Source organism: Vitis riparia, chromosome 7 (genome assembly GCF_004353265.1).
Source record: "Vitis riparia cultivar Riparia Gloire de Montpellier isolate 1030 chromosome 7, EGFV_Vit.rip_1.0, whole genome shotgun sequence".
Classification (NCBI taxonomy): Eukaryota; Viridiplantae; Streptophyta; class Magnoliopsida; order Vitales; family Vitaceae; genus Vitis; species Vitis riparia.
Genome location: NC_048437.1, coordinates 1,532,942 through 1,560,128, shown reverse-complemented (window position 1 = coordinate 1,560,128; position 27,187 = coordinate 1,532,942). Strand labels below are relative to the sequence as shown.

The following is a 27,187-nucleotide window of genomic DNA, read 5'->3' as shown; positions in this document are numbered from 1 at the left end:
AGGCACCAAGATTTTGCTCCTCCATGCATTCGCTCACCACATGGAAAAAACATCTGCAACCAGACCTGTGTCAACTTGGACATTGCTTCCCTAGTCTTTGGAAGCTCTGACCTCTAAATTAGGGTACCAAGCCACCACGTCTAAACTAGGTTTCGGTCCTACTACTCCTGGTATACAAATTGGAGTACTTTAGATACTCCTGTCTCATTCAAGTTAGGCCACTTGAAGAATTTCATTTTCCTCCTCCCATTTATAGCCCCATAAACAACTTAAGAGTTGCAATAGTTCCTACATAATAGATTTAGGAGCTTCATGACATGCAAATGGAGAGTTATTTTTATCCCACATTACTTGTTCAGGTAGGCATGAAGTTAGGGATAGATGATGACTCCTTAATTATGCTTAAACATGTTTTACAAGCTCCAACTTTCTAAAGTTTAATAATTCGAATTCTAGTGTCATGCATGAGTTAGCTAAACATGTAAATTTCAGCAACAGCCCTTTCAAAACATGGGTTACAACACATTATAGTTTCATTCACATGAACACACACATGCATATCTTCGTACACTGCACTTTTAACAAAGAATATCACAAATAGGACTATGCAAATATAAATACATAAAGATCTAAGCATTTCATGAATCCTGAAAAAGGTGAATAAGTACTGCACATGAAACTGCACCTCTATCATTAATTCCAAAACAAATCCTTACCAGAAATTGCAGCTGTATGTTTCCAGCCACAAGATACCTGCAAATTCAAATATCAAAGATATAATAAATATGAAACTGATGTAAGAATTCAAATTTTAGGTCATGGTATGATTTTGCTTTCCTTTCTTGCTTTAATCATAAGCAAGCAAGGGAATACAAACAGTAAAAGAGCATCAAATCAAGATCCAGTTATTTTCAATAATGAAATTTAATACCCATGACATGGAATTTTATCAAACAAGTTGGGAGTACAGGAGTTTTTGGGTTATAATTCTCTTTCAAAGTCCATTTGCATCCTTTCTATGTAATCCTGTATCTGATGGAAGGACCTCACAACCTTCCTTCCATATAAGATTCCTCTATCTATATTATTTCTTTCTTCTTATTAAAAAAACCAATAAAAGAAATGATAGTACAGACCTGGGAAACAGGATTTTTTGAGAATGGGCCTTCAATTCTTTCAGGAAAATGAATGGTTTCCATAAAGCTGAAAACAAAAGATGGATCAACCAATGAAGATATCAAAATTCTATGAGATCAGATCGTGGGAATGCATGGAACATACCCCATACCAAGACAGCCATTCTCATTTGAACCCCAAGTGAACAGTTCACCACTACCTATGCAAGAGATGGTAAAAGAAAATGTTAAAACACTATGATTGAATTTTAAATAGAAAATGGAGATTATAGAAGACATAAAATGATGAAAATGCCAGACCATTACAATAAAAGACAGGAAACTACAACACAGGGATGCGAGAAAATATAGTGCATGTTTGATATGATCATTTTTTCCTCCTACCTCTTCTCAAATCCATTTTTTTTATTGTTATTCACAAACAATCCTCCTGACCATGTCAATGAAAAATATGTTGTATGATGCAATTATTTCAATCATAGGATCATCACATTCATATTTTTTAACCAGCATAGCCAAAAGTGAAAGTTGTGAGTCAAACATGGTTGGCCATGTTGTGAGTGGCCAATGCATGTGTAAAGTTCCCATATATAATATAAATAAACCATGGAGAGAACTTCATTGCCTTGTATTTTCCTATATCATTCCCTCTTTGATTAACCAAACCACCAAATCAATCAATTATCTCATAGGATAGGAAGGTGACAGAGGTGAGAGCCTTTGTTGAGGGAAGACAAATTTTGGATGTAGTTATAGTGGCAAATGGAGTGGTAGATGAGAAAAGACATTTTAGAGAGAAAGGAGTTGTCTTTAAGATTGATTTTGAAAAAGCTTATGATAATCTGAAATAGGGTCTTTTGGATCATGCATTAGAGAGGAAAGGTTTTAGTTGAAGATGGAGATCATGGATTTGTGGGTGCATTTCAACAATCAATTTTATAGTACTAATAAATGGGTGCGCCAAAGGATGACTCGAGGCATCTAAGGGCTTAAGGCAATGTGACCCCTTCTCCCTACTTTATTTTACCATTGTCGTAGACTTGTTGAGTAATTCATGTTGAGAGCAGAGGGGAATTGTTGGAAAGTTAGTTTGGTTAGACTAGTTCAAATTGGACTCAAATTTTAGAATGGATAGGTTCCTTGATTTGAGGAATTATTTGAATTCTAGTTTTTTTTTTTTGTATGTAGTCAAAGTTTTATTCAAATTAGGATTAGAATCAGATTTGTTTTTCAGTTTCCTTATTTTTAGCCTAGGAATTATCTATCTGCTGGTTATTTAAACGGATGTAAGATAAGAGCAAAAAAATAAAAGTTTATCCAAATAAACCTTCCACAATTTTATGGTATCAGAGCCAGAGACAAAAAAAGGAGACTAGAAGGATGGTGAAGACTGCTATGACCGGCGCAATTCACAGGGAGGAATCTGATGCCTCACTTGGACTTCACAGCTACAAGTTCCATCAACAAATCCAGGCAATACAGAGAACCCAACCCTGCAAATTACGATCTATAAATTAAATGGACATAATTTTCTTCAAAGGTTGCAATCGATGAAGTTGTTCATCAAAGGAAAAGGAAAGTTGGGCTATCTCACAGGTGCCAACAAAGCACTCAAGCCAGAAAATCCTGCGAACCAAACCTGGGATTCTAAGAACTCCATGGTAATGGCCTGGTCAATCAACTCCATGGAGGCAGCTATTGGGCAGACCTACCTCTTTCTTCCTACCGCCAAGGACCTATGGGATGCAGTCCAAAAGACTTATTCAGATCTAGGTAATGCTGCTCAAATGTTTGAAATTAAGACTAAGTTGAAAGATATTAAACAGGGTAGTTATAGTGTTACACAATACTATAAATTTTAGAAAAGGGGTGATCGTCCTTGGTGTGACCACTATCAGAAACAAGGCCACACAAGAGATACGTGCTGGAAAATCCATGGGAAGCCGCCTACTAGGAGAAACCCGAGACCCGACCGCAATTCCAAAGCCTACCACAGTGAATCCGAGAACCTTAATAACCAAACAACCACTTCACCATTCACCAAGGAGCAGTTAGAGGTCTTGCAACATCTCCTTAATCCACCAACTGCATCCACTTTTGTCTCAGGTTCACCAAAGGCTGATCCCTCACCATCTTGCTCTCTAGCACAATCAAGTAGAAGTCAATACCCATTCAGTGCCTTAGCCCATTCTTATAAACCGTGGATCATTGAATCCGAAGCTACAGATCACATGACAGGGTCATCCACTTCATTTACAACATATGTACCATGTGCTGGTAATATGAAAGTCCGAATTGCGGATGGGTCATATACCCCAATCGCTGGAAAAGGAACCATCTCCTTGACAAAAACTTTTTCTCTTGAATTAGTCTCAATTATGTAGCTAAATTTTCTTCTACTGGTGTTGCTTTTTAGGACTTAGTCCACTCCCAGCAACCAGTCCGATGTTTACTCAAATCTCTCCATCCATTCTTTTCGTTCAGTCAAACCCAACAATAGTTCCAATATATGACAGATTGTCAAATGCAGGGGGAGATAAAGCATTGCCAACAACAGCCCAGTCTACACCACAGTTCAAAGTCTACTCAAGGAGGTGTATAGTATCTGATACACTCATGCCTTGCCATGAAGCCACATCGGAGATAATGCCTGAATCAGGTTTGGATAATTCTTCATCCCCCTCACATTCCTCATTTCCTGTAGACCTATATGCCTAGTGACTTAGATCTCCCGATAGCACTTAGGAAAGGTGAAAGATCCCGTACCATTCATCCCATATCTAATTTTGTCTCTTATCATAGATTATCCTCATCTTTTTCTGCTTTTACCTCTCACCTTTCTTCCATAAAAATTCCAAAAAATGTATAGGAAGCATTTGGTGATCCAAGATGGAAAGCAACGGTTGTGGAGGAAGTCAAAGCTTTGGAAAAAAATGGAACGTGGGAACTCGTTACCTTACCGAAAGGTAAAAGAACTATGGGATGTAAATGGGTCTTTTCAATAAAATACAAATCTGATGGCTCAGTGGAACGGTACAAGGCAAGATTGGTTGCTAAAGGATTTACTCAGACTTATAGGATAGATTACCAGGAGACTTTTGTACCGGTGGCAAAACTGAACACAATCCAAATTCTTCTTTCTCTGACTGCAAACTATGATTGGCCTCTTTAGCAGTTGGACATAAAAAATGCTTTTCTCAATGAGGAATTAGAGGAGAAGGTTTACATGGATGTATCACCAGGACTTGAACAAGGAAGCTCCAATAAAGTTTGTCAATTGAAGAAAGCTCTCTATGATCTCAAACAATCACCCCGGGCATGGTTCGAAAGACTCTCAAGAATAGTAAAACGATATGGCTATCTTTAAGGACATTAAGATCATACCATATTTTACAAATCTACTAATGAGGGTAAAATAATTGTTCTCATAGTTTATGTTGATGATATGATTTTAGCAGGCAATGATCATGTAGAAATTGAAGCGTTGAAGAAGATCCTAGCTAAGGAGTTTAAGGTGAAGGACCTTGGTGCACCAAGGTATTTTCTTGGGATGGAGATTGCTAGAAATAAAAATGGAATCTCTGTTTGTCAAAGAAAGTACACTTTAGACTTACTCAAGGAAACAAGGATGCTTGGTTACAAGCCCAGGGACATTCCGATTAATTCAAGACACAAGATAGACCCAGCTAAAAAAGGGGATCCAGTCGACAAAGGAAGATACCAACGGCTGGTTGGAAAGCTCATCTACCTCTCTCACACTAGGCCGGATATTGCTTTTGTAGTAAGTACAGTCAATCAATACATACATTCTCCATATGAAGCACACATGAATGTTGTCTATAAAATACTGCAATATCTCAAAGAAACCCCAGGAAAAGGACTTCACTTTGGAAAGCACGGCCAATTCAAAATAGAGGCCTTCATGGATGCAGATCGGGCTGGGTCTATAGAAGATAGGAGGTCAACATCTGGTTGGCTACTGTGCATTTGTGTTTGGAAATCTCGTCACATGGAGAAGTAAAAAATAAAACATGGTAGTGAGAAGTAGTGCTGAAGCTGAGTTTAAATCGATAGCTCATGGAATTTGTGAAGTCTTGTGGATCAAAAGAGTATTAGAAGAACTAAAGATTACAACTCATTCCCTAGCTATGATGTATTGTAACAACAAGGCAGCTATAAGCATCTCCCACAATCCAATCCACCATGATCGAACAAAACATGTTGAGGTGGACCGACATTCATCAAGGAAAAAATTGAGCAAGGGGAAATATGCATGACATATGTGTCATCCAAAAGCCAGATTGCTGATGTTTTAACTAAAGGGATCCCAAGAGAAGACTTTGAAAATTATGTGGACAAGTTGGGTATGATAGACATCTATGCCCCAACTTGAGGGGGAGTGTTGGAAAGTTAGTTTGGTTAGACTAGTTCAAATTGGACTCAAATTTTAGAATGGATAGGTTCCTTGATTTGAGGACTTTTAGAATGCATAGGTTTCTTGATTTGAGGAATTATTTGAATTCTAGTTTTTATTTTTATTTTTTTTTATGTAGTCAAAGTTTTATTTAGATTAGGATTAGAATCAAATTTGTTTTTTAGTTTCCTTATTTTTAGCCTAGGAATTATCTATCTGTTGGTTATTTAAACGGATGTAGCCTATGTTCTAAAAGATAGAGCAATAAAATAAAAGTTTATCCAAAAAAACCTTTCACAGTTTTAGGAATCTTAGTGGGCTTTGCGTTAGGTAGAAATAGGATAAGGGTGACACATTATAGTTTGCTGATGATACAATATTCTTCTCAAGAACCAAAGAGGAGGACCTATATAGTCTTAAATTAATCTTGTTGGTTTCTGGACACATTTCTAGGCTCAAGGTAAACTTTAATAAGGGCACCTTATCAAGTATCAATATTAGTCAGAGTTGAGCCTTTGAATTGGCTACATTTTTAGACTACAAGATGCCGGATTGGCCCCTCTTACCTAGGTCTTCCTTTAGGAGGGAATCCTAGATCAATACCTTTTTAGGACCTAGTTATGGAGAGGATTGCACGTCAATTCGATGGTTGAAAGAAATCCAACTTGTCTTTAGGTGCTAGAATCACTTTAATGCAGTCATGTTAATCCCTTATCCTCTTCTATTTTATATCTTTGTTCAAAACCTCGATTACAGTAGGCTCCAGGATTAAGGGATTGTTAAGAGAATTTATTCTATCAGGGGTTAAAGAAGGGAGGAGAGATCCTTATGGGTTGGAACCAGGTGTATAAGCCTAAGAGGGAAGGGAGTTTAGGCATTAGGAGAATATCATTAAGAAATAGAGCCTTTATAAGAAGTGGTTGAGGAGGTTCCTAAAGAAGAATGATGCTTTATGAAACAAGATCATCTTGAGCATCTATAGGTCAAAATCTAATGGATGGGATTTCAACTGTGTTGTTAGGTGGTCACATAAATGCCCTTGCAAGGCTACTACACAAACATTCCCAAACTTCTTTTGTGTCACTCATAATTCTATGGGTGATGGTATTAAAATTCATTTTTTTGGGAGGATCTTTGGTTAGTGAACAATTCCCAAACATCTATATAGTGGTGAGATTGAGAAACCCTGTTATTTCCTTAGTACTAGTTTCCTTCTCGTCTATATATTGGAACTTTAATTTTTGTCTTAACCTCTTAGAGCAAGAAATTGAGGTACTAGCTCATCTAATGTTTGCTTTGATTCATGTTTTATTTTATTTTATTTGAACTTTAGTTGATGTTTATTTGTCATCCACTTTTCTTGACATGAGAGTTTGGTCCTTGACATCCTTAGGATCATTCTTAGTTTGCTCCTTCTTTAATGCTATCTCTACTTTGATCAACTCAATTCCTTTTATTTCTACAAATTTCATTTGGAAATCCAAAGTTCCATAAGAAGTGAAGGCCTTTGCATGACTTGTGGCATATAAGAAGGTCAATACCAATGGCTAACTCCAATGGAGAAGACCATAAAAAGCTCTTAGCCTAGAATGGTGTGTTATGTGTAGGAGTGGTGAATCCATCAACCATGTTTTCTTATATTGCCCTATAGCATTGATATCATGGTGTAGATTGTTTCAACTAACAAGAATTGATTAGGTTCCACCCAGGAAAGTGGAGGAGATGTTGATTATATCTTTTAGAGGTTTTGGGGGACTTTTTCGAGGTAAGACTCTTTGGCACATTGCCCAGCTCATTTTGATTTAACCTATTTAGCAGGAAAGGAATGCAAGGATCTTTTAGGATAGGTGAAGGACTCCAAAAGTAATTTGGGACTTATTTTATTTCTCTTCTTCACCATAGACTTCTACTAGTAAAGTTTTTATAGACATTCCTCTGAGCCTCATTCTACTTTATTGGAACCTAGTTTGTAGAACCACAACATTGACTAAGCAGATACCCATTGAATGGATGCCACCTCTAGTAGGCTTTGTTAAGCTAAATTTTGATGGATGTTCTTTAGGCAACTCAAGGCAGTTAGGGGTTGGAGGGTTGCTTAGAGATCACTGTGGCAGTGCATTAAGAGCATTCTCTAAACCTGCAAGTTGAGGTTTAGCCTTTGAGGTAGGAATTCCATCCCTTCTAGAACGGTTAGTACAAGCCAAAGCTCTTAGTTTCTCCAATTTTCTAGTAGAAGTTGATTCTGCTTGCGTCATATCATGGGCGACTAAGAAAGAAAGAGGACCATGAAAGTTTGATGGGTGGTTGCATCAAATTATTGACTTTACATCAAAGCTAGTATGATCCTTCTCTTATGGTCCTTGCTTAGGCAATCATGTTGCAAATGCATTAGCATAACTTGAAGTTAGACATATGATTTCTTTGTAGGAGATTTTATACCGATGTGAATTATAGTTGGATTTGATCTTTTGAATTAGCACACACTTACCCACCTTTTTTATCCTTATTTGTATAAAGGATTGTGTACTTCTTGGAATCATTTCTCATTCTTTCTTGTATTTGTGCCCATGCAACATGGTATAAGTCAAAGTTGAAGCCAATCCTATTGGTTAATGATAATGCACATCATTGGCTGAATTTCATAAACTTTGGCATGTCTACACTTTTTTAACTTCAAAGTTTAGTACCATACTCGAATATGAACTACAGAGTTTCTAGTATCTTCTTTTCTTTTTTCATCCTTTTCTTTTCCCCTCTCTCTCTCTTTGCTTTTGTCCATTACTCACTACAAAATGGGCTTTATGTAGCTTAATTATAAGAATTGTCATCAGAAAACTTCTATAATGCTCTTTATCTAAGCAAATTAAGTCTTGCATATATGTTGATGTATCAGGAAATTTTGAAGTGGATTGATGAGGATTCCCAAACCCTTGCAGAGTAGTTTCTTTTCATATGAGATCATAGAACATAAAATTCAAGCATAGATAGAGAGTTGACTCCAGGCCTGTGGTTAAATATTTGGAAGTTTAAAGAGCTGAGAAGGCAGGCATCATCAACTCCCTATAATTTATAAAAGCTCACACTACTTGGATGGAAAACCTTGTGATCCCTGTATGCTACTTCTTGGGGCTTCTTTAATTTATGCTTCCCTTTGCCACTCCAGCTTTCCTTATATATGGACAACATTAAAATGAAAAATCTAAAGTTCAAAACTGAGAAAAGAAGTTACTTGATATGACACAAGTGTGATAACCACCACATGCAACTTGTTTAGAATACGGCAGTTCGCTTATCATGGATGGTGCTGTCGCATTTTTTGCCTCTCGAAAGCCCTACATTTTTTCCAAACAGAAATTCATAGCTCAAATGAATATAAAAAACAACCAAAAGAGAGCCAAAAACAGAACTTAAGGCTGTTAAAACTAGGTTAAACATTGATGCTTTTAACACTTACAAATTTATCCATTGCTCTTTCACCAAAAATGAAAACAGATCCATTTTCTGTAAAATCAGACAGTTAAAGAAGTAAAAGAAAGTCCTAGATATAGCTGGAAAAGCCACACCCCATAAAATGTTCAACCAATTCTTTGTTGTTCCAGTGACATTTGGGTGACTCAAATAACTCCAATGTAAGAGTTTGGGAGCTCAAGCCACCCTATACTACATGAGGAACTCTGAATGGTTGGAACTAGTTATGGGTTCATCATATTGATGTTCTTAAATGAAAATAAAAATACAAATTGATCAACCTTTAGAAGAAAGGTCAGAAATATACCATCAATGCATGCTGAATGCAACAAGCCAGCAGCAACATTCTTTACCTGTATTTACACAAACAGTTAAGCCAAATACTCACAATTGGTCATGAGTTATTCCCTAACCAACATCCTTTTACCATCAAGAAGCAAGAGAGAATATCACGAGTATAAAATACCTTAATGCCCTCAAGTCTCTTTATGAGCCTTGGTCTGTATTCACTGCACAAAAGGAATATTATTAGTACATAACTAAGGAGAAAGTCAACCTGCTGAAAATAAACTTTCTGAATTCCAAACGCAAATATGACTGACAATATTATTGACATAACTCAGTTATTTATCAAAACTGTATGCATATGATCATCTGTCATTAGGAGAAGCAACAGGTAATACTATAGATACAGACATGTATTGTTTATGAAGCTTCCAGCTTAAAAGAGATTTGCAAGATTTTTTATGATATTTATCTATCCTATCAAAGAAGCTTCCATCTTAAAAGAGATTTTGTAAGATTTTTTATGGTATTTATGTATCCTATAAAAAAGAAATGCAGTTTCAGTAAGTAGATTGTGATTAATGAAAATGGGAGGCAGTTTTTCACCAGCCCTTATAATCAGGAGGTTTAACAAATTCTCAACAATTCAACCAACAAAAGAAAAATAAATAACAACAAATGATATAACAATATTATCCAATAAAGCAGTATCCTTGCGTAGATTTTTCAAAAATTGTAAAACCATCAAATACAACCTGGAGCTTCTAAAAAACCCCAAAAGGCTTGATTCATGGCCATGACCCAGTCTTCCAGATCCTCCTGCTCCCCAACTTAAGGCCTCACCTTGATCTGGAAAAGGATTAAACAACCATCAAAAAGAAAAGAGAGAGAGAGAGAGAGAGAAAGAAAAAGAAAACAAAGACCTCTCATCTCCCTAGCTTTCATGCAATATCAAAAGAACACTACAACTAGTAATAAGAAAACAAGCCAATAGCTTAAAATGTGTTGCATCTTTCAAACCTGTAGCAGCAACTGAGTGTTCTGAACCCAAAGCTACCATTTTAATGCTGATACCATTTAAGCATTCTACTTTACTTGGTACAGAAACTGCATTGGCTGCCTCTGCATATCAGATAAAAATAGAATTAATTTTAACAAGTTCTGCTTGTCAATTCTCTAACCTTAAAGCTAGCAAACTAATATCACAAGATGTTCTAAAAAATGCTGAATGAGAAGGAACAAATAAGAAGACTAGTTCAAAACCTGAAATTAGATCAATAAATCAAGATGATTCAAAAGATTTTTCTTTCAAAAACAATTTGGACCCAAGAATATATTAGGCTTATATGCTTGACATCTGGACTTCTACAGATTCTTTTTGCACCAGAACATTTATAAAAGTGTTCTATTGTATAAAAGATAAACAAAAAAAGAGAAATTAAATTCCACATGACATGAGAAATAAATTTAGAGTAATGCTATTTAATGTAAAGAAATTATCCAAATTTCTTATAAAAATAAACAAAAACGATATCACCCTAGCTTTTCCAAACAATTACACCCATGCTATTGTGTCTATTCAGAGAAATAAATCAGAGAAAGTTTCAAGATAGTATTTATAAAAATTGCATTTTCTTGAATGTAGCATCATTCCTGGCCACTTTCTCTAGCATCTAATGAGTAAAGTCTAAATAATTAAACACATAACACCGCACAAAACATATAAATCAAAAAGACTCCACAGAAGTGATTCTTATATTAGAAATCATATGAGTTCGATTAATAACTTCATACAAATCAGCAAGCATGCCAAATTAATCTTAATGGACGTATTTTTCTTTCTTTCTTTCTTTAGAAAGATTCTATTTTATTAAAAAGGGAGATTGTAATAACTTAATACAAATAAATACAACTTAGAACACCCAGTATAGCCAATCACACCAAAAGGCCACTGTCACCCAGTTTGCCCATTAAAGACCCCTTCAAATCAAGGGGCTGAAAAGAGGAATGGATTCCTCATTAAGCACCTCCAACAGAGTGGCTCCTGATTTTCCAGATGATCCACTATTTTCTGGCTGACCTTTGGAAAGTCCACCTTCCTTTGCATACAAAATCATAACTCAAATGTCCCTTTCTTCCTTGGAAGACCCATGAACATCCCCAACTGGCTTAGAGAAAGCTCAAACCAAATTGTATATTGTGTCTCTAAATGTACCACCAATACCCAGCTGTCCAAGAGTGCTCAATGAACATCCATCAAAAATTAAGATTTGAGTCCTCCTATGCCCTGATCACTTCACTCCTATAGTAACCCAAGTCACCCCATGCTAAAGCAAGATCATAATAACAGGGAACATCTTTGGTAATTGATGCCTAAAATGATATGAGATAGCGCACACCAACCTGGCAAAAATTCAATCGATATTCTCCTTTCAAATTTCCAGAGGTTCCTGTCCAACCAGCAAACCAATAAAATATCTAGCATAGCTCCCTTCAATAAAACTTTTCCCTGGGATTTTTTCCAAAATCCTAAAGCAAGATAAAGGTTAAGTTTTCAATGCCTAAAGGGGGAACTCAAGACTAAGTTACAAATGAGAATAACTTGTCATAACCCCATAGTAACAGCACAATGAAGAAGAAGATGGTCAGCAGTCTAAGAGTGACTTCATTCCTCAAGCACAAGACACAAACTCTGAGTTGATGGCTTTATAAGATCCTTTAACCCATAAAAGTCATTGGTATAATACATTCTTACTAGGCGCTAAACATGTGAAGGTTCCGACCTCTGGCATAGCTTTAGATTTCCAAATGAAGACATGAGGAAAAGTTTTTGGATTGTAACTTTTAGAAGAAAAATTTAAATGAGAAAAAACCTGAAGTTGCAGAATCTAGGCCCTCCCATGCAGAAAAGATGAAGAGAGACAAATAATATAGAGAAGCATAGGGGAAGATAGATCATCAATTTCTTAACCAATAGGATTAGATGCCCAAAATTGAGGTTCCACAAAGAGAATTTTGATCATCTAATCATGACCTCTGCTGGAATTGCCTTTTTCCTCCTACCATTAGCCACTCTATGTGTGTGTGTGTGTAAAGCTATACTCGCATTCTATTAGATAGAGAGAATGCAGAAAAGAAGGAACAATCAGAAAACCTGGTAGGATTCTAATAGCTTCCACCCCTATGGAAACAGTATAAAACTCAAGGGTATATGAGATTCCCAACAAAATCAACAAGAGAAGAGGTTCCCCTCTTGGTCAATCTATCAACTTCTTGGTTAGCCAATCTACCCTTCCACAAGATAGAGCAATTCAATCCCCTAACAAGCTCCATAATCCTCCATATCCAATGATTATATCTGTAGGGACCCTTACACGGCTAGTCATCCCAAATAAAACAGTCATTGAATCTCCCTCCAGTAGATCAGTGACACCCAACCCTCTTTCAATATTGGAACCATTTTAGCCTAGATTTTTTACTCCTTTCTTAACAAAATTCTTCTAACTCCAACCTCCTAGAGACTCAAAAGTGATTTAGGATGCAAAAGAATTAATCAGAACAGTGTTTTACTGTGATTACAACAACTTGGAGTTCAGGATTTTTTTTTTTCTTATGTTTTTTTTTTTTTATAATTCTGGTAACATTACTTTAGAAGTCCATATTCATAAGAAGAAATAAAAAAACAATTAAACTGTGAGAATCAAGAGAAAACAATTTTCCAAAAATATAAAAGGAAAAGAATTCCAACATGAACCATGTACTATACTTAAAACAATGAGGTAAATACTTATCATTACTTTTTCCAAGGCCTAGCTGACCATTTGAGTTCTTTCCCCACATGTAAAGTTCCCCATCCGCTACAAGAAAATGAACTATGATAAGAAGAAGGGAAAAAAAAGGGGTGAAGAAAAAAAAGGCAAAACTGGCAAAAAAAAAAAAAAAAAAATACTCAAACAGGATGTTGACAGTTAAACAAGAAGATGAATCTAGAATAAATTGTTTTGTTGCTATAAAAGACATAAGCATATGCCAAATTAACATCTTCCACGCTAAAAGATCACATGAAGAGGTACATCAACAATAAAATGCTAAGCATTTTAAAAATGAGCATCTCATGGTTAACAATGATTTACATTTTCTGCAACCCAAATCTTGGATAACTAGAAATAAACAAAAAAATATAAGACAAATCTAAAAGTTTTACATTAACATTTATCTAATAAGGGAAAGGAAAGGAGGGGCTTGGATCATACTGAATGCATTGAAGACAATGGTCAGAGAGTCGTAAGCATCTGTGGGAAAGCAAGGTTTAGGATTTTTGACTTTGTATATTCTGTAAAATAGAATATTGGTAGTTAAATCCTTGATTTATTGGGATCTGGTTTAGGATAGTTTCCTCTTCTTATAATACACCTAAAGTATAGCCTGTATAGCTTTTCATTCTTGTATCCTATTGAAAGATATGAAAAATATTTTCTCTAGATTTTCCACATGGTATCAGAGCCCTTGGCTCTTTGGGTTTCATGGTTTTTGGCACTCTGTGCCCTTCGAGATTCAAGCTTTGTTTTGCTTGGTTCTTCTTTGTTTTTTGCCTACCCAATCTTTCCTTTAGTCTTATTCATATTCCTTTTTGGCATTCATTCTCCTTTATACGCGTTGTTGGTTCCCTGATCCTCATACAACCTAATAGAATCAATCATGTCTGAGATATTTAAAGCCACTACCACTCTTACAACGCAACTGATTGAAGCTTTGTCAAATCAATCCAAAGGAGAACTCAAAAACATTCAAGCTGCATACCGATTGAATGGAAAAAGTTATTTGTAGTGGTCCTAAGTTGTGAAGACGTTCTTGAAGGGGAAAGGAATGCTCCGCCACTTGTTGGGCACTAGACCAGAGCAGAGTGATCCAAAATTCCAAAATTGGGACAAGGACAATACCATGATTCTGACATGGTTGTGGAATTTGATCCTACCCGAGATTAGTGGCACTTGTATGTTTTTGTCCACAGCTAAAGAAGTTTGGAAGGTAGTGAGACAAATTTACTCAAAGGTATGTGATGCTGCACAAATATTTGAAATCAAGAGCAAGATTTCAGCCACCAAACAAGGTGAGTGATATGTGACTGAATATTCCAATATTTTGAAGAATTGGTGGCAAGGGATGGATCACTATCAAGGTATTCAAATGAAGTGTGGTGAGGAAGCAACTATGTTGAAGAGGTTTGTGGAAAAAGAGAGAATTTTTGAATTTCTTGGTGGTTTAAACTTGGAATTCGATCAGGTCAGAGTTCAGATTTTGGGAAAAGAGGATTTGTCATCGTTAAACGAGACTATTTCTATGATTCGTGTAGAGGAAGCAAGAAGAGGAGTGACGATGAATGAAACCCCTGCCATAGAAAGTTCATCTTTACTCTCAACTACTAGAAATATGAAGAATTCAGGTGTGGAACATCAGCCCGGTGCTAATAACTAGCGGCCAGATTTTTCCCGAACCACAAATAAAAATCCTATGTGGTGCATTTACTACAAAAAACAGTGGCACACTAAGCATATGTGTTGAAAACAGCATGGAAGACCATCAAAATCCAACAACAGCAGTAGGGGTTGGAGGTCTAACAGTGGATAACAACAAAAAGGTCAAGGACATGTGAATTTGACCAGCAGTAATCAACTGAACAATGAGAATGAGATTCAAGAGCATGGAGAGTTCAAGAAAGAAAATACTAAGAGGATGAAAAGTTTGTTGGAGTTTTCAGAGAAACCTCTCGGTGCTTGCTCCTTAGCACTCTCAGATAAGTATTATACTTCTTATTTGTTTTGTCTCAGACTCATCCTTTTTAGGTTCGTGGGTCATTGACTCAAGAGCCATAGACCATATGACTAATTCTTCTCATAAATTTGTTTCACACCATGTCCAACCAACAAGAAAATTTCCACGACAAATGGTTCCTTGACCACTATAGCCAATCAAGGAGAAATCCATATAAACCCGTCACTTATCCTAAAAATTGTTCTTCATGTATCAACGCTTTCAACTAATCTCGTTTCCATACATCAACTCACCAAAGACATGAATTGCAGTGTGATTTTTCATCCTTTTGGGGAAGTTGATTGAACCTGCAAAGGAAAAAGACAGGCTCTACTACCTTGACGAGCCAGGTAATCAAAATAGGATTGAGAATAAGTTTCCTTTGTTATACTTCACGGAAAGCTCCATCTCAAATAAAGATGTGTTTGACTTCATCATCTTCGATTAGGAGATCCTTCATTTAGTATTCTCAAAGTCTTGTTTCCTTCATTATTCAAAGAATTGGATGCAGAAAATTTTCATTGTGAAGTCTGAGAATTTGCAAAGTATCGTCATGCTTCATTCTCAATTAGCAATAAAAGAGCTTTTATTCTTTTTCTCTCATTCATGGTGACATTTGGGGTCCCTCTATAGTTTCTAATATTTCAGGGGCCAGATGGTTTGCTTCATTTGTTGATGATTGTACTCATGTGTCTTGGATTTTCTTCTCAAGCAAAAATTTGGTGTGAGTAATGTCTTTTCAAACTTTCATAACATGATCAAAACGCAATTTGGTGTGAGAATAAAAAATTTCAAATTTGATAATGCTAAAGATTATTTTAATCAAGTTTTGTCTCCTTATTTTTAGAAAGAAGGAATTACTCATGAGTCATCTTGTGTTAGTACTCCTTCACAAAACAGGGTAGCTAAAAGGAAAAATGACCATCTTCTTGCACCTACCATGCCTTTCTGTTCCAAAACACTATTAGGGGAGGCAGTTCTTACATCTACCCATCTTATCAACAGATTACCTCCTTAAGTATTAGGGTTCAAAAGTCCTATGCAAGAGTTTTCTTGTTTTTTTCCCTGACTTTCATACTTTGAATAATCTCACTTCTATAATCTTTGGTGTTGTTTCCCTTGTTCACATCCATGCTCACAACAAGGGAAAATTAGATCCACAAGCATTTAAATGCATTTTTGTTGGGTATTTTTTCAACACAAAAGGGTTACAAATGTTACCATCCACTTTGTGGGAAATTTTTTGTCTCTGACGATGTGACTTTTTTCGAAAAAAAAGGGCTATTTAACTTGTACTTGTCTTTAAGGGGAGACATCATTCATGGAAGATAAGGATAAAGATTTTTTTCTACTTGATTTGCCCTCCACTTCCTAATCTTCTTCATTCAACCCCACTTTTTATACCACACCTAGCCCCACTCTAGCTACTTTGCCCACTATTGAACTATCCTCTCCCGATCCCCTATCTTCATCTAAGGAAAAATCAACTCACAATCCTACTAAACCACTATAGGTATACCTAAGGAAGAAAGCACCCATTGTAGAACCCATGCAAATCCAAGAGTTGGAACTAGCCCCTAGAAATGAGGTAATTTCTCTACCAAAATCTTCTCATGATAATGTTTCTATTACCATTGATAATGGTGATCATGATTTGCCCATTGCTCTTAGGAAGTGCACAAGAGAATGCACCAAACACTTGTTATATCCGCTTGCTCATTTCATGACCTTTGAGAGATTGTCACCTTCTCATTGAGCCTTCCTTATCCAAATAAACACTATTGTCATTCCTAACACCTTGTCTAAGGCATTAAATAGTGAAGAGTGGAGACATGCCATGAGTACTAAAATGGAAGCACTAGAAAAGAATAGAACGTGGGAGATAGTGGAGTTGCCAAAAAGAAAGAATCTGATAAGGTATAAGTGGGTCTTTACTATGAAATATAAGGTAGACAGGTCAATTGAAAGGTATAAATTAAAGCTTATTGTCAAGGGATATAGCCAAACTTATGTAGTTGATTATTTAGAGACCTTCGCACCTATAGCCAAGATGAATAAGATAAGGTTGTTATTATCCTTGGTTGTCAACTTTGAGTGGAGTTTGCAACAATTTGATGTTAAGAATGCCTTCTTACATGGTGATCTTGAAGAGGAGATTTATATGGAAGTTCCTCCTAGATTTGAAAAACCTATAAAGCAGAGAAATGTGTAAGCTCAAGAAGGCCTTGTACAGTGTAAAACAATCTCCCTGTGCATGATTTGAAAGATTTGCTAAAGTATTAATTACTAATGGATACAAGCAAAGTCAAGGTGATCACACTTTGTTCACCAAGCACTCAGCTTGAGAGGGAGTTATTACCTTGTTGGTTTATGTGGATGATATAATTGTGACTAGGAATGATGAGGAAAGAGACAATTTGAGGATGTGTTTGGCAAGAGAATTCAAGGTTAAAGAACTTAGCAGGTTAAAGTACTTCTTAGGCAATGAAGTGGTACAGTCAAAACAAGAAACTTTTGTATCTCAACAAAAGTATGTGCTTGATTTGTTGAAAGAAATTGGGAAGTTAGCGTGTAAACCAACAAACATGCCTATTGAGCCTAATCATAAGCTTGGAGATAGTAATGAAGATGATATTGTGGATTCAGGAAACTATCAAAGCTTAGTGGGCCCATTGATCTACTTGTCTCACAAAAGACCCGACATAGCATATGTCGTTAGTTTGGTCAGTCAGTTCATGCACAATCCAAAGGAGACTCACCTTCAAGCAGTGCATTGAATACTACATTATCTCAAAAGAACACCAAGGAAAGGGATTTTATTCAAGAAGGGGACAAGTTTGAAACTTGAAGCCTATACAGATGTCGATCATGCAAGTTCGATCATAGATAGACGCTCAACATTGGGTTATTGCACATTTCTTGGTGGAAACCTAGTAACATGGAGGAGTAAAAAGCAAAATGTTGTTGAGAGATCAAGCGCTAAGGCTGAGTTTAGGTCAATGCTACTTGGAATTTGTGAACTACTATGGTTAAAAATAATTCTAGAAGATCTGAAGATTAAATGAGAGGCACCTATAAAACTCTATTGTGACAACAAGTCAACCATCAATATTGCACATCATCCTATGCAACATAACCGAACTAAACATGTGGAGGTAGTCGGGCACTTTATCAAGGAGAAGTTGGACAATGGCCTAGTTTGCATACTGCATGTCTCCACAGATGGACTGCTTGAAGATGTGCTGACCAAAGAATTGAATAATACTAGGTTCCGAACAATAATTGACAAGCTAGAAATGTATGACATTCACTCACAAGCTTGAGGGAGAGTATGGGAAAACAAGGTTTTCCTATTTTAGGATTTTTGACTTTGTATATTCTATAAAATAGAATATTGGTAGTTAAATCCCTGATTTATAGGGATCTAATTTAGGATAGTTCCCTCTTCTTATAATATGCCTAAAGTATAGCCTGCATAGCTTTTAATATAAAAGTTGATTCTTGTATTCTATTGAAAGATGTGAATAAGATTTTCTTCAATTTTTCCACAGTATCATATCCAAGTCTTTGTACCCATTATTAAGATCCTTTTAAGCCGATTAACTGTATCCTAAAATTCTTGGGTTGTGAAGGATTGAAGGCCCCGACACATAACCTCACACAAACCCATGTAACAAAGTAAATACATGATATATACCCAATTGCTCCAACTTACTAATGCTATGAAATTGTGGGCATAATTAAGCAAATATTGACCTTAAAAAAAACTAGGTTTCATGTTACAATTGAAGCTGCTAGATAGGCAATTCATGGACAGGTTTAGAGAACATAAGAGAGACCTCCATATAGCACTTTTCAACTTGGGAAAAACATATATATGATCAGGTCCCTAGAGAGGAAAATAATGCAATGGGTTCTACAAAAAGAAATTACACCAATTGAATATATTATGATCAAGTATCAAGGACAATTATGATACCTTAATCACTAGTATTAGAAATCATGGATAAGTGCAACAAGTGAACTTTATATAGAAGAAGACTGCATTAAGCTTTGCCATTGAGCCTAAAAACCCGAACTTAGATCCTTCTGGTATTAGGCATGCTAGCAAACCCAAACTTGGGCAGACAGGAGATATCTCCTCCAACTATACCCCATAAGTCCTTCTGGTATCATTATATCGCACTTTCCTCCCCTCATCAAAATTTCAGATACAATGAAATCACCTTGAAGATTCTACTTGAACTCCAACCTATCAAAAAAAAAAAAAATTCGACTTGAACTCCAGATTCAGGGTATGAATTTTACCCATAAAGTTCTTGAAAGAGTTCTTATGGCTGTTCGCCAAAAAATGAAAGTGGGCTAAAGGCACATATGTCTCACTGAGATAAAACAAACTGAACTTTCTTATTGCCTTGAAAGTACTTTAGTTTATTGGTGCTTCTGGAGGGATGTCCAACAGCTTTACATTAAAGGAGGTAATGGTAAGTCAGACTTTAGTTTTTCTCAAAAAGCCTTCTCTGATATGCTTTTGATGATATCTGACAGACAAGGTTCAAACTTCGAATTGTCAGGATTCAAAGATAATCTTCTTTGAGATCATCCAATACACCACAAGAAAGACATTTTTTTTTTGGAGTTTTCTATAGCTCCCATGTGCAACAGATCCATGCCTCTCATAAGCCACCACAATTTAGAAGGAAACTTGCTGCAATCTGCCATACCTGTAAGTTTTCGGTTCATCCCAAAACAACCCCAAACCCTCCCACACTTACTACACCAACACCCCCCCACCCCCCCCCCACCTATTAAAAAGGAGTTTCCATGTGCACCAATTGAAAGAAAAATGATAATTCATCTAGCTCTGTCAGAAATGTATGCCTAATACCGAACCTGTAATAGCAGCAGAATGATAATAACCAGCTGCAATATGTATGATCTTCTTAGGAAGTGCAGAAACTTCAAGAGGCTCCTGCAACAACACATTCAGGTAAAGAAAATTCTAAAGGAAATACATAGTGAAAGTAAATGGCTGTAAGGAAAAATCCAATCAGTTTCCCAGATTACACAATGATCAGCATAAGTTACCACGCTAAATGTGAGCAAAAGCTAACCAGACCTAGATAACTTAAAAGTGGGAACAAACACATATCTTTTTTGAGTTCATTCGATTAGAAAAGTTAGAATTTACCAGCTTAGTAGTGAAACACAATGTGTCTGCACACATAGAAAGAGAAGCAATAATACTTATATGCAGGTAAAAATACAAGAAAAAGCTACAGGTGGCAGCTGTGTCATGATAGGTTATAGCAGATTCTCTCAGACTACCATACTCAGTCACTCGCTGTGGCTTCAAAACCAATTTTCTTATAACAATAAGCCTAATATGGCAAAAAAAACCACTCTCAGATAGCTTACAATACACCTTTAACAACAATGTAACTAAATATCAGTCATCTCCAGTATTGGTATCCATAAATTTTCCAACAGAGATAATTAAATATCCACATATGATCAATAATATCAAAATATTTATCAATATTATGTTCATACTTGATACTACCAATGCACCAATAATATATCACTATCCTTCCTGACATATGAGACCATTATTGATATTTTTGCAAGTAAAATCCAAAGGATAAAAAATTCTGCCAATACTAAGAACAGTTTTTCGAATTGATATTGTCCAACACTCCTGTTAGGAAATGTGGCTGATTTCCTGATACTTGTTTCTATTTAAGTCTTATTGATTTAAATTAGAATCAATTAATGATTGTATGTATTTTAGAATGGGTCAATAATTTAAATAATTATAGGACAACTTTGTAAAACTTGTACAGTTTTTTTTTCTGTTTTACTCTAGGAGGGTAGGTGTGTATATTAAGCTCTTATATCCTAGTTGATCAATATATAAAATTATTCAATTCAATTCTTTCTACCTCCATGGTATCAGAGCTAGAAAGAATTTTCTGGTAACCAATTCTTGGCCTTTATTACCAATCAAGCTCTTCATTTCTTTTTGTACTTCATTGCCCATCCAATCCCTATTGCATCTTTGATCTCCATTGCTTGTTGGCAGTCTCGTTCCTTTCTTAATCATGTCGGAAGTCTTTGACAAATCAGGTATGGCAATTCCTAAGTGGAAGGAAGTTGTGTTTGAAGAAATGAGAGCCTTGCATAAGAATGGACTTGGGGAAGTGGTAGCTTATGGAAAAAAAACAAGGGGATGTAAATGGGTTTTCTCTATCAAATATAAAGTAGATGGATAGGTAGAAAGGCATAAGGTCAGGTTAACGGCAAAGGGTCACACTTAGACCCTTGGTATTGATCACTAAGAAAAAATTTCCCCAGTTGCCAAAATGAACTCGATCAGAATCTTGTTGTCCCTAAGTGTCAACCTAGACTAGACTCAACATCATTCTGATTTGAAAAATGCCTTTTTGCACGGAAACCTTGAACAAGAAGTTTATATGGATGCCCCACCAAGTTTTGAAAACTTGTTTAGTAAAAGGAGAGTTTGTAGACTAAAAAAGTCTTTATATGGTCTGAAATGATCTCCTAGAACTTGGTTTGAGAGATTCATTAATTCTTTGAGGAGATATGGTATTACTCAAAGCCAAGGAGATGGCACATTGTTTTTTAATCGATCCCCACTAATGAAACTTGTGTTTGTTATCTATGTAGATGATGTAATTATAACAAGTGATGATTTAAAGGAAATAAAACATTTCAAGACTCTCTTGGCCAAGGAATTTGAAATCAAGGACTTGGGAACTCTGAGATACGTTATGGCCATGGAAGTAGCTAGATCAAGATAAGGTATATATGTTTCCCAATAGAAGTATCTCTTGGATCTTTTACAAGAGACTGGTTGTAAACCAACAAAGACTCCAGTTGATCCTAACCATAAATTAAGGGCCAAGCGTGAAAGAATTCCAATTGATAAAAGGAAATGTCAACAATTGGTAGGAAGACTAATCAACTTGTCTCACACCAGACCAGATACAACATATGTTGTGAGCATTGTCAGCCAATTTATGCATTCACCATTGGAGAATCACATGGATACAATGCTAAGGATCTTGAGATATTAGAAAGCTACACAGAAAGAGAGTGATGTTTAAGAAGAATTATCACCTACTCATAAAGGCATATACAAATGCAAATTAGGCAAAGATTTATCAAGGATTGAAGGTCCACTATAGGTTATAGCACTTTTGTAGGTGGGAACCTTGTTACGTGGAGCAAGAAACAAGCCGTTGTAGATAGATCATGTATAGAGGCAAAATACAGAGCCATGGCTCATGAAGTTTTGTGGATAAAGACCTAAGAGCTAAGTTTTGAACCGAAAGAACCAATGAAGATCCACTGTAACAACAAAGTTGCAATCAACATTGCTCACAATCCAATTCAACATGATTGAACCAAACAGGTTGAAGTAGATAGACACTCTATAAAAGAAAAAATTGAAATTGGAGAGATCAGCACTCCTTTTGTTACTGCCAAATAGCAGTTGGTGGACATCTTCATAAAAGGACTTTCTAACACCATGTTTGACCTTATTGTGTGCAAGCTAGGCATGGATAACATCTATGCACCAGCTTGAGGGGAAGTGTTAGAAAATATAGCTGATTTTTTTATACTTATCTCTATTTTAAGTCTCGTCTTATTTCCTGATATTTGTCAGTATTTTAAGTCTTATTGATTTAAATTAGAATCAATTGATGATGATATATATTTTAGAATAGGTCAACAGTTTAGAGTAATTATAGGGATTGTCTTTGTAATACTTTCCTTGTATAGTTTATTTTTGTTTTACTCTAGAAGGGTATGTGTGTGTATGATGCTCTTGTAACCTTGTTGATCAATATTCAGAATTATTCAATTCTTTCCACCTTCAACTCCTATATAATATTAATAAAGGAAATAATATTTGAACATTATGTCAATGGAATGAAATGTCACATATAATAATACCACAACATTGATCCTGAATATTACTTGGATGGGTAAGTTGGATCATTAGTCATACATCCACCATAGCACTGATCCTGAATTGTAGAATACTAGCCCCAAGTACAAGCAACTCATACTGAGAATCTAACTTACCAAAACAATCAACCACATACTATAGATATTATAAAATTACCTCAAAAGAATCAAATAGATGAAAAGAAAGACAACTCTTTGAAATAATGAAAAAAAAAATGCACAATAACTGAAAATGAGTTTGATGGTGTCAATCAAGCAAGTCCTGACAGCCAAAAGAATAAACAGCTAGACAACAAGGCCAAGATATCGTACAGTTGTGTAATTTTTATCAACTGATACACCAAGCTGTCCAAAATCATTGAGACCAGCAGCATAAACACAACCACTTTCTGTCAATGGAAGAGGATAAGTTGTAAGCCTCTACCCAAAACAGGGTTTACAAGGTTCTCAATTCATCATCAATCAATAGAGAAATAATTTGATAGTCACCCAAAGCTAAATAATCAAGTTAAGAAAGAAAAACACCAAGACAAAGTCAAATTGAAACAAACTTTTCTACAAAGCATGCTCATCAGAAAGCAAAGCTTAATTCTAGATGATAAGCAAACATTATATAAGATTTAATTGACTATAAAAAATTACCAATAAACAAATTAGAACAGTGAATATACTGTACATATCAAATAATCAATTGTCTTCCAAATAAGTATAACCTTTCAACCAAAGAGGAGCAAGAACTATGCATCATAAAGTCGAATAGTTATCATAAGCTATAGCTCTCAAAATGAAAATACATGTTTTACATAAGTGAGAAGCTGGTTAGGTTAGATTAGATTGCTCTCCTGCTAGAGAATGCAATCCAGCGGATTGTAGTACAGATAATCCTAGTAAGCTTGAGTTCTTCGGTTCCTGATGAGGAAGGCAAGGCTTTAATAGGTTTGGTTACCAAGTGAGGTCATAAAGAAAAGATCTAATGCCCTAAAGCAATCTGATGGTGCTTCTGCACACCTTTGAGGTTTATGGGAACAAAACCTAGCTAGAGAGATTGTTTATTTATATGAATCTAGCTGGCAGTCTGTGATGCCCCACTCCAACCCTCATGATCAGAAAATTTGCATGCAGATTTTCAAGCCAGAATATCCTAGCAGGTATCAGGCACTCCCCACTCTAGTTCTTATTTAAGCGATGGAATTACTAGAACCCTCTCCACTAATCCCTGAATGCAAACAGTTCTCATAAACTATTGTGCACATACAGGGTCAGTGCCTCCAAAAAACCTGCATTTTGAGTGGTGTCTTGTGTTCTAAGGTCCTTGGAGAAAACTGTAAGTTGAGAGAGCTTTTATTTTTCTCAATCCCTTAGACCAGAAAACTATACAAGCGGATTTTCCAGCAAACATGGAGCATCATCATGAGGATATGTTAGTGGAAGTATCATTCCAGGAATACTCCAGTACCAATTTAAGCTTTTGAATGGCACCTATTTGGCCTTTGTTGCTTCTCACACATCTATCTCTAACTTTACAAAGATAAAGTTTGGCATCTAATATTGTGGATTGCAATGAATTATTTCTAGACAATTTCATTACCATGTTAACAATTCTAAAAATTGTCATCACCTTTAACTGACAAGCTCTCCAGATACCTACACATTCTTCACCATAAGAAACTATTTCATAGGAACACCTCACAGAATGATGCAAATCAAAACAATCCACTGGGGCAAACATGGATAAATAACTCCATTATTTCAAGTGCCCAAGCATAGGGAAGTTGCGGGGGAAAAATGGAGGTTAAGGTGAAAGAACATACCCATCAACAGATGAACATTCCAAACAATGCTGAAAACCATATGATGACATTTCTTACAAGACCTATCAGGACTTCAATGCACTTTAACAAAGTCAAGCTCCTTGTTTCTTTTGAATGCATCAGGAAAAAATAAAAAAAGTTGAAATTAAGAGCGAACCAATTTGATCTGATCAAAATTGATCAGAACAGGCCATTTGATGGTGACAATGAGAACTGACTTCTGTTTTTGAAAACAGAAAAAAGAAAATAAGATTTAAGGGGAAAAAAAGGTCTGGTAACAAGTTTCAAAAACTATTTCAGAAACATTTTCTGAAAACAGATCATCTTGAAAGAAAGAAAAAAAGAAGTGGGGTGGTTTACGGACATTACAGTACAGGTTTTCACATCTTAAAAAATGCAAGCACTTCAACAATTGCCTTGAAAACAAACAAATTTGTTATTTTCATTTTAGAAAATATGTGTTTTCACAAAAATCATTTCCATCTCCACTAACAAACAAGTTTGCTCTTCCTTGTTCTTCTTAGCAACCAAACAAATGGCAGGAAATTCAACCAAACCAACACATTTGCCTGAAATGATGAACCAAAAACAATGAATCAAACCCGAAATCCTGTTTAAAAAAAGGCTGAAGTTAAAAGCAAAACAACTAGGTCATATAAAAATTAATGATGTTCAAACATAATATACATTATGAGCCCAAATCCTAAAACTCTAGGAAAGTTGTTATTTATCTACCTGCAAATCCTCCTTCCATCTATTTGCTTGTGATCACAAACTTGTTATTTGTAAACCTGCTAGTCTGTCTCTCAACATACTCGAGCTTTTAGGAAAGTTAGTAACTCAATGAAATGGGTAGACTTCTGAAGATCACAAACTTATTATTCAAAGACCTTCCGCCAGCTCATGTTTCTCAGCAACCAAAAGGTAGCCAATTCAACCAACCAAATGCATTTATCAAGACTCTGAACCAGAAAGAAAGGAGCAAGCCCCAAAAGCCTATCAAAAGGGGACTCTGGGCTCTGCCACAAGCAACAGCCAACATAAACAAGGTTTTTGGTGACATGCAGAACCATTGTAACTCCAAGATTCCCGGTCCCAATTCATCAAAATCACTATTTCCCCATGGTGCTGCAACTCACTTTTGGGTTTGCTTGAAACAATGTTTTCAAAAAGCCATGCCTTAAAACTGACCCTTAACCCCAAAACTCAATCAAAGTTAATCATAAATCATCATGGAATAGATAGAATGATCATAAATTATTATAAAATTCACCCAAATTAATCACAAATTCGCTTAAAATAGACAAAATTATCAAGAATTACTATAAAATCGATCAAAATTAATCCTAAACCAACATGTAATAGACAGAATTAGAAAAAAAATTATTAAAAAATGTGGAAAATAAAAAGGACAAAACAGAATATTCAGAATTTCAAACTCCCTCCTTTCCCTCATTTTGCCAGGAACCAAAAAAATGGCACCCAATTCAACCAAACCCACACATGCATCTCAAAATCCTGAAACATAAACAAAAATCAAAACCCCCAAGAAACCTGTCAAAAAGAGGGTGTGGGCTCCGCCACATGCAATGGCAACAAGACTGTGGTGATCAAACGCAGAGCAAACAGCAGGCCTCCACTGTGACTCCAAGCTTCCCAGACCCAGTCTCCCAAAATCCCCATTTCCCCACAGCGCTGCAAACCGCTTTCTGGGTTCGCTCGAACTCAATCTTCTGCAAAACCCCAACCCTAGTTTGGATTGTAGAGCAGATTGTGAGACTCTCATGCAACTTCTCCACATTTTGGAATTTTGATCTTCAGATGGTGTGCATAGAGTATTGAATTTAGTTGATTTTCCTTTTTTTCCTGGGATTTTGATGGATTTAATTATTGGATTACTGAGATTATAGAGTAAGTGATGAGGTGAAAATTGAGGATTGGTGACTGGTTTCTTGGAGAGCAAGGCATTTTATCCAGGGAATTGTCCTGACAGTTGGAGGTAAATTTTGTGTCATAAATAAAGGAACAGATAAAGAAATTCTACTCAGGCATGTTTCTTTAAATGAAAAAAGATATGTATATATATATATATTTTCCCTTTTTTCCTTTTCGTTTTGGCTATGATTAAACCTTAAACAATTAATTCAATGTTTTTGTACGGATTCAATCCAAAGTTGAGATTAGCATGGGTTAAGGTTGTGTTCTTTTATATGAATTATTTTTCACCTATAGGTTACCAACAAAGTAGTCATTTTATTTTTATTTTT

At 35.9% G+C, this 27,187-nt stretch overlaps 1 protein-coding gene across 1 annotated transcript in view; it reads right to left on the bottom strand.

Moving 5' to 3' along the window:
* The window catches only part of LOC117918848 (ultraviolet-B receptor UVR8), a 29,061-nt gene extending 2,116 nt beyond the window's left edge, over positions 1-26,945 (bottom strand). The window contains exons 1-13 of the mRNA XM_034835782.1: positions 26,475-26,945; positions 23,422-23,498; positions 20,008-20,086; positions 13,101-13,160; positions 10,324-10,425; positions 10,059-10,152; positions 9,485-9,527; positions 9,326-9,371; positions 9,005-9,051; positions 8,780-8,882; positions 1,282-1,336; positions 1,137-1,203; positions 717-753 (exon numbers count right to left, since the gene is read on the bottom strand). Of these exons, the coding sequence (XP_034691673.1) occupies positions 717-753; positions 1,137-1,203; positions 1,282-1,336; positions 8,780-8,882; positions 9,005-9,051; positions 9,326-9,371; positions 9,485-9,527; positions 10,059-10,152; positions 10,324-10,425; positions 13,101-13,160; positions 20,008-20,086; positions 23,422-23,498; positions 26,475-26,721 (1,057 nt within the window). The 5' untranslated portion in view covers positions 26,722-26,945. The remainder of the gene's footprint in view (positions 1-716; positions 754-1,136; positions 1,204-1,281; positions 1,337-8,779; positions 8,883-9,004; positions 9,052-9,325; positions 9,372-9,484; positions 9,528-10,058; positions 10,153-10,323; positions 10,426-13,100; positions 13,161-20,007; positions 20,087-23,421; positions 23,499-26,474) is intronic.
* Between the last annotated feature and the right edge of the window lie 242 nt (positions 26,946-27,187).